We start from the raw sequence: 13,543 nt of genomic DNA on the forward strand, positions 1-13,543 counted from the left end.
CCGGGCTGGGGATTTGAACCCGCCACCTTGGGTGTATGTGGCTGGCGCCTTAGCCACTTGAGCCATAGGCGCTGAGCCGATTGATTTTTTTTTAAGACAGAATCTCAAGCTGTCACTTTGAGTAGAGTGCCATGGTGTCACAGCTCATAGCAACCTCCAATTCTTGGGCTCAAGCAATCCTCTTGCTTCAGTTTTTCTGTTTTTAATAGAGACAGGGTCTTGCTTTTTGCTCAGGCTGGTCTCAAACTCGTGAGCTCAAGCAATCCACCTGCCTCAGCCTCCCAGAGTGCTAATATTACAGGTGTGAGCTGCGCCTGGCCTGTCTTTGTGGATCTTTTAAGAAATTGGTTAAATAAATGAATTTGTATAATGGCATATTTTATTGTTCATGAGATGCTTTGATGCTTGATCTTATCAGATCTTATTTATCAGTGGAATAGTTTCACATAACTAGTCATAACTGTTACCCAGTGTGATTGATGTCATATAATAGATGCATCTCAATTTTAGAGATGTTAAAATGTGAAAAAAGAATGCATTTTAGAATTGTATAAAATTGGCTAATTGTTCATAGTTCTCCCTGTCATTTTCTCATTTCTCTAGTTCTATAGTCAATTTATTGTTTCTGGTGTGTGTGTGTTTAATATAGGTTTTTGTTTGAATTTTTCTCACCCCCCAAATGTTTTTGAAGTAAATTTCAAAGGGTTAGGATAGTATATGAAGGTCACTAAAAAGTTTTGAGACAGATTGTGTTATGGTCCATTATTTCACTGCTAAGAAATATGGTCAACAGTAGCATCCTTTCTGATTAACCCGTGCAAGTTTCAACTTGCTTGGCTGATCAGTGTTGCTGGGAAGGCCTCATTTATTTGTTTCTGTCCATGTGGCACTCAAGTTGGCGTCAGCTGTAGAGCTGGGAAGAGAGCACTTTTGCAAGATGATTTTCTGTGATTTTAAAAGTGGGTTAAACAATTCTCAAAGCCTTGAGCATTTGCAACAGGGACCTTTCTCTTTCCTGTGCAGTGATTTTTCTGTAGTTTCAAGAATTCAGAAGAAGCCAAACTTTATTGAAAGATGAGAGGAACAGGCATCCCATGACTGAAGTGACTGAGGAAAACATTTCCACTGTGGAAAAAAATGGTTTGCAAAAACAATGGAGTGACATTTAAGGACACTGAAGTGGCACCACAGATTAGAGTACTGGCAGTGTCCAAAATTCTGCACAATTATCTTTGAGTCAAGAAAATTTCATTCCAGTGGGTGCCTCACACTTTGACAGATGAGCAAAAGCAAATTCCATGTTGGACGATATGAAGAAATGCTGTTCACACTGATGAACAGAGGCAAGTCAAGTTGCGTTTCTGACATATTATTGGTCATGAAACCTTGATTTACCAGTCTGATCCAGAGAAAAAGTGTCAGTTGACAGTGTGGATTTTTTTCCCCATGAAAATCCACCAACAAAAGAGAAGAGGCCCTGAAGTGTCAGAAAGAAAATGATGGCAATATTCTTCTCCAAAAGCAGTCATGTCAGTGTTCCTGTGAAGGAAGGAAGAGCTCTTTCTGCTTAGTGGTACAGAACAGTATGTCTACCAAAAATGTTTAGGAAGCTTCAAGAATAGAGGCAAGACTGGGGGACCCATCTTGCACTATGACAATCATCTGCCCTCACAGCCAACATCACCATTCAGTTGCCGGAGTTCAGAGGTTAAACTTAAGACTCATCCACTCGTCCTCAGGTGATTATTTTCTGTTCCCTATAGTAAAAAACCGAATGTGTGGCAGAAGATGCTCCAGACCTGAAGAAGCTCTTCACACCTATGAAAGTGAGCTTACACTTGAAGAAAAGAAGTGCAAAGAGTGTTTCCTAAAATGGTTTACAAGAATGCAAAAGTGCATATTATGTCATGGCAATTATGTTGAAAAAGTATAGTAATCAAAGTCATTTTACGTTTCTTAAATCTTGTGTATCTCAAAACTTTTGTAGCATTCCTCATGGTAGCTTAACCAGAAGTGTTCAAGCTGAAATTCTAAACTCACATCTTTTCACTTTAGCCTATTCTCAACCCATGGTTCTTCTAACCGTGCTTTATCTCCATATACTCTTGAATTCTCTCCTGTTAGCAGAAAGGCATCCATAGATGATTAGACTAAGAGTTTTTAGAACTGCAGTAAGCTTCTGCTTTTTTTTTTTTTTTTCTTTTCCCAGAGCTAGTGTCTAAATCCAACAGCTTGTCGGAATGAAGTGAGAGAAGTTTGTCTCTATTTCTTTCTTCTGGTTGTAAGGTCTAATGTGTCTTCTTTTCCCTGGGTTGCTGGGCATCCAGCCAGCTTTGTTTATATTTTGTGGTAATCTAGAAGTGCTCGTTTGTTCCGTGGACAGAATTTTTTTTTTTCCGTGGACAGAATTTTTTTTTTTTTAAATTCACTGAAAATGGCCATAACGTTGCATTTAAATGTGAAACAAGTGAGTTGAATTTTGTAAAGCAAGGTGTTAAATATTTTCCTTTCAGATTCTGGAAGAAGCAACTGAAGAAGAAACAGCACTTCATAATCGAATCATGCCCACTGTGGTTCGTCCTCCCAAACAACTGCTTCCTGAATCTACACCTGCAGGAGACCAAGAAATGGTATGAAATCACTTAAGCTGGATAATACTGTTGTTGCTTACTTTAAATCTTATTTTGAAATGTTACTAGAAGAGGGAGTCACATGAGATTTATTTGAGTCATATGTAGATATGAATATTTTAACTACATTGATCAATAATTACACCCCTGGTGTATTGCAGGCATTCTTTATAAAAATGTTGAGATTTAATTCCTAGTATCCCAAGTTTTTTTTCTTAGTATCTTGTGATAAATCCTTTTAAATAGCATCTAAATTCCCAGAATTTCATAAGAAGAATGGTTTATATTTTTTTTAGAATGGTTTATTTTTAGGTGAATTTTAAAAATATATTTTTCCTTAGTTTATTTTGGTACTTATATTTTCAGGATAGCAAATTTATTTTCAGGATAGAGTATTTTAAAATATTTAAGAACAGCTCGGCACCTGTGGCTCAAGTGGCTGAGGCACCAGCCACATACACCTGAGCTGGCAGGTTCGAATCCAGCCCAGCTCCCTCAAACAACAATGACGGCTGCAAACAAAAAATAGCCACACATTGTGGTGGGCACCCGTAGTCCCAGCTACTTGGGAGGCGGAGGCAGGAGAATCACTTGAGCCCAGGAGTTGGAGGTTGCTGTGAGCTGTGATGCCTCGGCACTCTACCCAGGGTGACAGCTTGAGGCTCTGTCTCAAAAAAAAAAAAAAAATTTAAGAACATACTTTTTAAAAATGTGAGGTAGAATAGAAAGACCATTGAAGCCTGACTTTTTTTCCAGATAAGGCTGAGCAGATGCTTAGCACATTTTTTCTAACTTGAATATGTTAATAGATTTAATCTGTATTATTTCTGTATTCTTGTTTTTTTTTTTTTTTAGGAGCTGTTTGAACTTCCAGTAAGTGAAGAATATTTACTTGTTTCATGAGTACATTTTTTATTTTTATTCTGAAAGAATGACAAAGGCTTTATGCATCTTTTGAAATTATATAGGCTATTTATGAGATAGGAATTGTTCGCCAGTTCCCATTTTCTTCTGCTTTGCAACGTATGAGTGTGGTTGCAAGGGTGCTAGGGGATAAGAAAATGGATGCCTACATGAAAGGAGCTCCTGAAGTCGTTGCCAGTCTTTGTAAACCTGAAACAGGTAAGGAAATAACTATGCTTTGGATAAGATCCTGGTATTTGCATAAGCTTGTATTAGCAGTTGTAACAATGAAATTTACTTTTTCTTTTAAAAGTTCCTGTTGACTTTGAAAAAGTTTTGGAAGATTTCACTAAACAAGGCTTCCGTGTGATAGCTCTTGCACACAGAAAATTGGAATCAAAATTGACGTGGCATAAAGTACAAAATGTTAGCAGGTGAGATTGATGAGCAGCTTTGCTATGGTTTTTCCTGGATGCATTGTTTGTTTATATAAGTCATGCACGATAACTTGCACCCAGATGGGCACTTATTAAATATTTATTGAATGTATGCAAATATAAAAATACAGTATCGTTTTAGGTGATTATGGTAAGAATACATTTTTTTCCACTGATTTCCTGTTTTTCTATATTGACTATTTACCTGCGTTTGCTTATATTATTATACATTGTTTTTCCTTAGAACTCTTTGGAACTATTTTTAATTCATTAGTTAAATATTATTGAGTGCCTACTGTGTGACAGGCACATTCTAGGAATAGTAAATATAATTGTACAGAAGTTTATTTTCTCTAAGTGACTTCTCACCTTTGCCCAGTCTTTGGACCCAAGTACTAGCTTGGTCAGAGTGTCATGAATCACAGCAGACACGGTATTTCCAGTGTCATCTTTCCAACCATGTATAAATATGGGCCTCACATTCCAGGTTGTCATTTCTACTGTCACTTAGATAGAGCACCTGAGATCATTGCCGGTCTTTGAGGATAGCATTTTTGTTTAGAGAATTATAATGTTATACCTCACATTTTATACCAGAAAGGAATAGCCATTGTTGTCCTGCTAATTTTGCCTATTTGGAGGTGGTGGTCGTCATACTCCAAATCTTTAGAACTAAAAAGACCTCTGTCTGGTTGATATGAATATATGATATCTCTTAATTCCTCCAAAGGGTATGTTAGTCTCTTCTGTATAACTTCTCCTTTTGCCATTTTCCCCCTTAAAGACTCACTGAATTGCCTTTAGTTCATACCCTGTCGTGTTTCAGACCTTCTTTTTATCTTTGGATAGGCTGTTCCTTCTGCCCAGAATATACTGTCTCTTGCTGTCAACTTTCATCTCTCTCTTTTCCCTTCTTTTTCATCTTTCAGCTGAAACCACCTCTGTGCTAGCATTCTACCCTGTGGGAATGGGCTTTTAGCATTTTTCTTAGCTTTAGTCTTCATATCTCAAATATTGGTATATTCATTAATTAGAGGGCAAAACTTCCATAAGCTGTATTATTCATAGGAGAGTTAAGAAACCAACTGAAGCCAGAAACTTATGCCTTTATCATAAAGGAAAGTGGCTCTGTGCTTTTGACATAGTAGTTTCACATTGGTGAAACTTTGTGCTTTGAAATGCAATTTTGCGTTTCAAGGCTTTTTTTCTCCTATTACTACCATCCATATTATGTATATTGATTTTTCTCAACAATTCTTTGATATTTTTAATACCCAAGTAAATGTATTACTTACTTCATGGATGTTTAGGTTTCATAGGTATGTACTTTAAGCACTTTTTGTAGAATTTTTGTATGGAAAAATCACTTGGGGCCAGGTGCAATGGCTTGCACCTGTAATCCAGTACTTTGGGAGGCTGAGATGGGCAGATTGCTTGAGCTCAGGAATTTGAGACCAGCCTGAGCAAGAGCGAGACCCCATCTCTAAAAATAGCCAGGCACTGTGGCAGGTGCCTGTAGTCCCAGCAGCTCGGGAGGCTGAGACCAGAGAATCACTTGAGCCAGGGAGTTTGAGATTGCTGTGAGCTATGACACCACAGCACTGGACCAAGGGCATCACAGTGAGAGCATGTCAAAAAATCACTTAGTTATTGCAAGTCTGAAATTCTGGTCCCTCACCTCAAGCCCCCTTTTCCCATTAAAAAAAAAAAAAGACTATGATATAATTTTCTATGGTGAGATTTTATGAATGCAGCTGTATCACTGAACAGACTTTATTATCACATAGATACATGTATTATTTTGTATGTATCTCTGATTTGCATTTCTCTGTTGGCACAAAATGGTCTTGAGTAGAGATTATGCCTTTTCATCTTTGACCTTCCACTGGCACAGTGTGTGGTATGTTGTGGATATTTTTTTTTTTTTTTTTTGGCTGGGGCCGAGTTTGAACCCTCCACCTCTGGTATGTGGGGCCGGCACCCTACTCCTTGAGCCACAGGCGCACCCCATATTGTGGATACTTATTTGAAGAATAGTATCTTGATGATTATATTAATTACTAATATTTTCAAAGACCCATCTCTGGGTCCTGAGTAGATCTCATTGGACTACTAATGATTCTTGTATCACATCCAGCATCCAGATTTATTTTATAGAATTGATCAAAGACTTGTTAATGAATCCACTAAACCCCTATCAAATGTGCTCATGGTACAGTTTGTTTCTTTTCTTTTAACATTTAACTTAGGATCTGTTGTAGGGGGATAATAAAGAATAAATTTATGCTTACTTATTTTGGATAGAATATAAAGTGAATATTCTTTAGTAGTAGTGTTTTAAAAAGATATATATTTCCAAATGATTTTCATATTTCACATTTCAAAGTTTAAAATTTAATTTGAAAAATATTTTTTGGGAATTGCTTTTTCAGATTAAACTTTTGTAAAATATTGAACTCATAAATACACATATGGTTTATTCAGCATAGAAAACGTTTCAATTTATAATTTATAGATTTTGAAATTGCTAAATCAGCACAAAGGGAACAATAATTCTCTTGACTAAGCCATTATGTTAAAACTTCTTTTTCTGCAGAGAAACCATTGAAAACAACATGGATTTTATGGGATTAATTGTAATGCAGAACAAATTAAAGCAAGAAACCCCTGCAGTACTTGAAGATTTGCATAAAGCCAACATTCGCACTGTCATGGTCACAGGTTAGACTTTATAAAGGAACACAGAAAAAAATTGAGCATGACTTTTAGAGTTCAGGTTATATATTATTGAAGAATGATCAGTTAGTTACAAAAGCATATTATATAGTGGCTTTGTCCTAAGTTGTCTGATTTTAGCTCCAGATATTTTCCTAAGGTATGAGATAACTTCACAATATTCTTTTTGAGGGCTAGCAAATTCTATTTATAGAAAGTATAGTAAAATAGTAAAGGGTACACTATACTTTCTGTTATCTCTTTTATTCATGTATTTCTTATAGCACTTACTATGCCTTTTTGGGGAGTTAGTTAATTATAGATTTGCTTTCTCTGCAAGCATATAAGATTCTTGATGGTTAGGTATATTCATTTTGGGCCCTCTATCATTTTTAGAACTACTGAGTGCATAGAAAATGATTAATAGATATTTGTTAGAATTGACTTTTTTTTTTTTTTTTTGAGACAGAGCCTCAAGCTTTCACCCTGGGCAGAGTACTGTGGCATTACAGCTCACAGCAACCTCCAACTCCTAGGCTCAAGTGATTTTCCTGCCTCAGCCTCTAAAGTAGCTGGGACTACAGGCCCCTGCCACAATGCCCAGCTACTTTTTGGTTGCAGCCGTCAGTTGTTTCTGGCGGGTCCGGGCTAGATTTGAACCCGCCAGCTCAGGTGTATGTGGCTGGTGCCTTAGCCGCTTGAGCCACAGGTGCCGAGTCTAGAATTGAGATTTTATATGTAAAATAATGTATTTTATACCAACTTAAATTCATAATAGTGAAAAGAGCCCCTTTTTTGGTTTATTTTTTGACTAGTACGTCTGAATGATTCTTCTGGTATTACTAGTTGATAATATTAGATAACTCTTATTCCTTAGCTGTGTAAAATTGCGGTAGCTTTGGAGGTTTTTTCAGTAGGAAATAATCAGATTTAAGATATTTACTTTATGGCACTTAACATGTTCAGTTAAACTTACGTGGGAAAAGGCTGTGTATGTTTTTATGTTTTTTTTTTTAGAGACAGAGTCTCACTTTACCACCCTCAGTAGAGTGCTATGGCGTCACAGCTCACAGCAACCTGGGCTTTCCCAAGTAGCTGGGACTACAGGAGCCCGCTATAACACCCAGCTACTTTTGTTGTTGTTGTAGGAGTTTGGCTGGGGCCAAACTCAAACCCACCACCCTTGGTATATGGGGCCAGCGCTCTGCCCACTGAGCTGTAGGAACCATGCCCCCGCCCCCCCATTTTATGTTTTAAATTTCTGAGATCCATGTCATAGCATACTTCTTACAAGATAGTTCAAGGCAACTGAGTCCATTTGGATCCCAGTAATTCTTAGTTCTAAAGTCTCATTGATCAAAGCACTTTTCATCTCTTCTTTCTTTTTCTTTGCCAGAATGTCTTTGTGTCTCAGGGTCATAGGAAGATGCCCTTGAAAATAGTGTGTGATAGTTTGGAAAAGAAATATCATGGTTCTGGTAGACGTGGGATCCCCAAACCCTTATCTGCTTCTCTCCTTTAATATCTTGCCTTTGCTTCTCTTCAGTTTTCTTTCTCAAGAATGAGAAGTTGGGGTGGTGCCTGTGGCTCAAAGGAGTAGGGCACTGGCCCCATATGCTGGAGGTGGCAGGTTCAAACCCAGCACTGTCCAAAAACTGCAAAAAAAAAAAAAAAGAATGAGAAGTTATGTCTCTTTCTTCTTGTTGTTAGACCTGTTCTCATTATTTTTCTTACTTTTTTGTTTTATGTAATCTTGTTTTTGTAATCCATCCTTTTCTGTGATATTGTGTAGAGTTTTTGTACAGACTACCAGTCCCTCACTTCTAAGTTATCTCAGCAAATATTTATTGAGCACCTACTCTGTATGTAGCTCTCTGTCATATTATGTGGGTATAAAGAGTGCATGACTAGAAAGGATTGAAAATTGTATTTGGCTTTAAAAATTGTGTGTGAGAATGTTTTGTCTACTTAGCATATACATAATTGGATTATTTGAAGTATGCGCAGATTTTGCTACTTCTAGATTCTAAGAGTAAAGACCATAAATTATACGTCTGCTCCGTTCAGTCACTGGGACTATAGGAGATTCTCAGCATTTGTTTGATACATTTATGTTTCCATTTTAATTTTAATGCCTTATAATATTTTGAAAATTAGGTGACAACATGTTGACTGCTGTCTCTGTGGCTAGAGACTGTGGGATGATTCTACCTCAGGATAAGGTTATTATTGCTGAAGCATTACCTCCAAAGGATGGGAAAGTTGCCAAGATAAACTGGCATTATGCAGACTCCCTAACACAGTGCAGTAATTCATCAGCAATTAACTCAGAGGTAATTTGTAATGAATTCTTCACTTTGAAGCTTGCTTGTTTGCATTTCGTCTAAAAAACTAAAAAGTAGCACCTTAAAACACAATAAAACAAAAACTAAATGAAAATGGAGGCCTGAACTAACTCACTCAGATTATGATTCATTAGGACTTGGATAGACCCAGGGATCTCAATGTGTAAATCTTGATAGTTAGCCAAAATTGAGAACCGTAGTCTAAATGGTTCTCCAATATTTATCTCCCAAATATTCATCCAGTTTTTAAAGTAATTAGCAATAATTGATGCTGGTGGTCCATAATATTCATGAATCATTTCAAATTGAAGCTGATATTTAATATTCTTAAAGTTTGGAACAAATATATTTAAAATAGAATTGTGTTGTTTGGTTTGGATGCCTAAATAATGTTCTGAATGTCTCATGCACCCAGGCTATTCCAATTAAATTGGTCCATGATAGTTTAGAGGATCTTCAGATGACTCGTTATCATTTTGCAATGAATGGAAAATCATTTTCTGTGATACTGGAGCATTTTCAAGACCTTGTTCCTAAGGTAAATGATTTGGATTTATATATGTGTTCACTTGACTATGCTGTGAGCAAGTATTTAAAAAATAATTTTTTTTTCCAGTTGATGTTGCATGGCACAGTGTTTGCTCGTATGGCACCTGATCAGAAGACACAATTGGTAGAAGCATTGCAAAATGTTGAGTATGTATTGGTGGATTTTTGTTTTTATTTTGATGAATTAGTTTCATTTTCAATCCCAGAAAAGTGGTATTTTGTACATGTATATGGTTGTCAACTATGAGGTAGGTGAAACTTTTAAGTGCCTCTTGAAAAGAAGTTTATGTGCTTGTTTACTTTTCTAAAGCTTAATATCTACCATTTTTTCTCCAAGTAATAGCTAGGAGGTGGAGTTCATTCATTCATTCAGGAGCTCTATCTTGATAAAAATGATTATATAGTTGTAGTTAACAGTTATACTTCAGGTTCTAGAGGGAGAAATCTTTTCTGGTAACTTCAAAAGTAAGTATACCAAAGACTATATCATAAACACAAGCCCTTTGTGCTAAAGATTAGGAAATTGAGACACAAATGATTTGCCTATATTATGCCAGAAATAAGACACAAATCCAAGTATTTTTTACTTGTAGACTAGTGCTGTTTGCAGAGTAATGTGCCTGTGGTTATTGTAATGAAAGTCTATTAGCTCTGTGTAATATGAAATCTTAATAAGCTAAATGTTATGTATTTAAGGAACTAATTAAAATCTTAAAATTGTTTTGTTTCCTAGCTATTTTGTTGGGATGTGTGGTGATGGTGCAAATGATTGTGGTGTAAGTATAGTTTTTGCAATTTACTTTAGTAACTTTTATTCTAGCTTAATTATGTTCACAATACTTAACTAGTTTTCTTGAAATTATTAGGCTTTAAAGAGAGCACATGGAGGCATTTCCTTATCAGAGCTTGAGGCTTCAGTGGCATCTCCCTTTACCTCTAAAACTCCTAGTATTTCCTGTGTGCCAAACCTTATCAGGTAATATAAACTGAAAATTTTTATCTCTTTGTTATCTTGCTTTAATTATATAGAGGGGAGGGCGGTGCCTGTGGCTCAGTGACTAGGGCGCTGGCCCTATATACCGAGGGTGGCAGGTTCAAACCCAGCCCCGGACAAACTGCAACAACAAAAAAATAGCTGGGTATTGTGGTGGGCACCTGTAGTCCCAGCTCGGGAGGCTGAGGCAAGAGAATCGCCTAAACCCAAGAGCTGGAGGTCTCTGTGAGCTGTGATGCCACGGCACTCTACCGAGGGTGACAAAGTGAGACTCTGTCTCTTAAAAAAAGGAAAGAAAAATAATATAGAGGGGAAAATTATCAGAAAAAGTAATGTGAATTTGTTTTAGTGGCATATTAGCACATTTAAACTATAACTTACTAGTAACCGATTGCTACTCCTTCCAGTTCTGCTTTGACTGGCTTCTTTTGGTGCACAAGCAATTTGTCATAGCTGTGAATAGTTGTGGTTTGGAGGAAGAGTTTAAAATGCTTTTATTGACATAGCAACATTTCTTCTCACAGGGAAGGCCGTGCTGCTTTAATAACTTCCTTCTGTGTGTTTAAATTTATGGCACTATACAGCATTATCCAGTACTTCAGTGTTACTCTTTTGTATTCCGTGAGTATTAACATTGTGCACTGGGATGGCACTTGATATTAAGATCATTAAATTAAGATAGATGTTTGATTTTGAATGCATCCATTGAAATGGAAGTTATGTAAGTTATATCTGTAAATTTACCTTTAGTATACTGTAGTTTGAGTAGTAGATCAAAAATTTCACTAATCTGGAATGACTTTTTGTAAGACTAACAACTGTGGCTGAAGCCTTGTGAATAAATGATGATTGTATTCTTTTCTGCCTTTGGTATAGATTGGACATCTTTCTTAGAACCCTTTAAAATGTCCAGCTGTGGCATATTTCAGAACTGTAGTTAGTTTTGCCGTACATTAATGGGAAACAGCCAGAATGAAAAAAGTTGTTTCAGCAATAGTTTATAGACTTTGTGCATTTAGAAAAAGAACTCAACAGTGTTGTGCATGGGTACTCTTCGGGACTTTACAATTGAAGTGTTCTCATTATAGATTTTTCTCTAAATGGACATTGGTGGCATCCCAAAGAGTCTTTGTGAAACTATCCCTTTTTGCCATTAGTAAAAAGTATCAGAAAGAATGAAAAAGGGTGTATGTTAAGGGATTTTCAAGATGATAATCAGCAAGCTGAAGTATTCTGAGTAAATTATTTGTTTTCTTTTTGCCAGAAAACTGTTTAAAGTTTTTTTTGGAATGAATTTTAAGGAAATGCCATTTATGCTAATAGATTAATGTTTAAAAATATGTTATGTTCAATGGATTTCAAAGACAAATGCATTCAAATTTTAAGCAGGTCCATGTGTCATTTTGAAGTTATAATTGGGATAGAAAAAAAAAACCTGGGGATAGCACTGTAAAAATAGTACCTGAAAACTAATTATGTTTTAAAATTACTTTTATAGATCTTAAGTAACCTTGGAGACTTCCAGTTTCTCTTCATTGATCTGGCAATCATTTTGGTGGTGGTATTTACAAGTGAGTAATTTGCTTTGTTACTGATTTTAAAGTTTATGAAATTCTGATGTGACAGTTAAACTTTGGTAAATTTATGTTGACAGTTGTAACAGCTCATATTTTCTGGATTCCTTGTAAATTTATTCTTACTACCAGTTCATATTTTTCTCTACTTGTTTTATTATTCTGTCTCTATTTTTTTCCTAAAATAGTATTTGAGAATAAATATTGAGTCATAGTGGCCCTTTGCCTCTGATAATTTTAGTGTATATTTCGTAAATACAAAGCCATTCTCTTACAGTTATCAAGATCAGGAAATTTAACATTTATACAATATTATCTCATCCAGAGTTTCCAGGTTTTGTCACTCGTTCCAATAATGTCCTTTATTTTTTATATGTATTTTTTTCCTGGTCTCCTAGATTAGAAGCAGGATAATCTAGGTGTACAAATTTCATTTGGTACCATGTCTCCTTAGTTTTTTAAATTTGGAACAATCCCTTACTTTTCTTTTTTGGGGGGCATCTTGACATTAACATTTATGAATCAGTATAGGCCAGTTAATATGGATTTTTCTGACTTTAATTAAAGTCAGGCTGTGGATTTTTGGTGGGACTATCACAGAAGGGATAGAGTGTTCTTCTCGTTGCATCATAGGGAGGCAAACTTGTAGTATTGGGGTTATTAACATCAAAATAATGATAATGGGGTATGACCCAAGAATAAAATAAAAATTCACATATCCTTCTATAAATAAATAAATAACAGAGGAAGAAGAGCTCTTCCGATAAAATGCTAATCATAAGTATAGAAGGAATGTTAAACTCAGACTGTGGTGAGACCCTGATCTTACTGACACGCTGGGCAGCTCATCTTTGTTGTGGAAGCTGGCTCCGCATTGCAGGTTGCTTAGCAGCATCTCTGGCCCCCTTCCTACTAGATGCCAGTAACACTCTCCAAATTGTGATAACCCAAAATAGCTCCAGACATTGCCAAATGTTCCCGGGGGGTGGGGGGGGGGCAAAATCATTTCTGTTTGAGAACTACATAGTTTGACAGTCTTTAGTAAATGACAAAAGTAGTGAATGAAAGTTTGATAAGCTGAGTTTTTACACTGTCTCAAAGTATCTTTTACAAGTTATTAATTACAAAGGAAAAATAGAAAACTTCACAGTGGAAAACTTGGAGGACACCACCTTAATAGTGATTGAAGCCTTTTTCTTATAATGTTTCTGCTATGTTTATATTGCTTCAAAGTGTTAACTGTCTTCCTAAGAGGAAGAAATTATGTATTTTAAGTGTTTTTTGTTACATGGATGAGTCATACAGTGCCGAAGCAAGGAATTTTAATGTACCTGTCACCAGACTGGTGTACTTTTTTTTTTTTTTTGGAGACGGAGTCTCAAGCTATCCCCCTGGG

At 36.2% G+C, this 13,543-nt stretch overlaps 1 protein-coding gene across 6 annotated transcripts in view; it reads left to right on the forward strand.

The window, feature by feature from the left end:
- The window catches only part of ATP13A3 (ATPase 13A3), a 100,944-nt gene that overhangs the window by 61,289 nt on the left and 26,112 nt on the right, over nt 1–13,543 (forward strand). For all 6 annotated transcript variants that reach the window (XM_023514837.1, XM_023514836.1, XM_003792690.3 and 3 more), the window contains 12 exons: nt 2,514–2,630; nt 3,486–3,503; nt 3,599–3,752; nt 3,847–3,967; nt 6,567–6,691; nt 8,843–9,018; nt 9,446–9,568; nt 9,647–9,726; nt 10,313–10,355; nt 10,446–10,555; nt 11,098–11,194; nt 12,072–12,144. In XM_023514837.1, the coding sequence (XP_023370605.1) occupies nt 2,514–2,630; nt 3,486–3,503; nt 3,599–3,752; nt 3,847–3,967; nt 6,567–6,691; nt 8,843–9,018; nt 9,446–9,568; nt 9,647–9,726; nt 10,313–10,355; nt 10,446–10,555; nt 11,098–11,194; nt 12,072–12,144 (1,237 nt within the window). The remainder of the gene's footprint in view (nt 1–2,513; nt 2,631–3,485; nt 3,504–3,598; nt 3,753–3,846; nt 3,968–6,566; nt 6,692–8,842; nt 9,019–9,445; nt 9,569–9,646; nt 9,727–10,312; nt 10,356–10,445; nt 10,556–11,097; nt 11,195–12,071; nt 12,145–13,543) is intronic.

Source organism: Otolemur garnettii, unplaced genomic scaffold, assembly GCF_000181295.1.
Source record: "Otolemur garnettii isolate 467f Iridium unplaced genomic scaffold, OtoGar3 scaffold00060, whole genome shotgun sequence".
Lineage (NCBI taxonomy): Eukaryota > Metazoa > Chordata > Mammalia > Primates > Galagidae > Otolemur > Otolemur garnettii.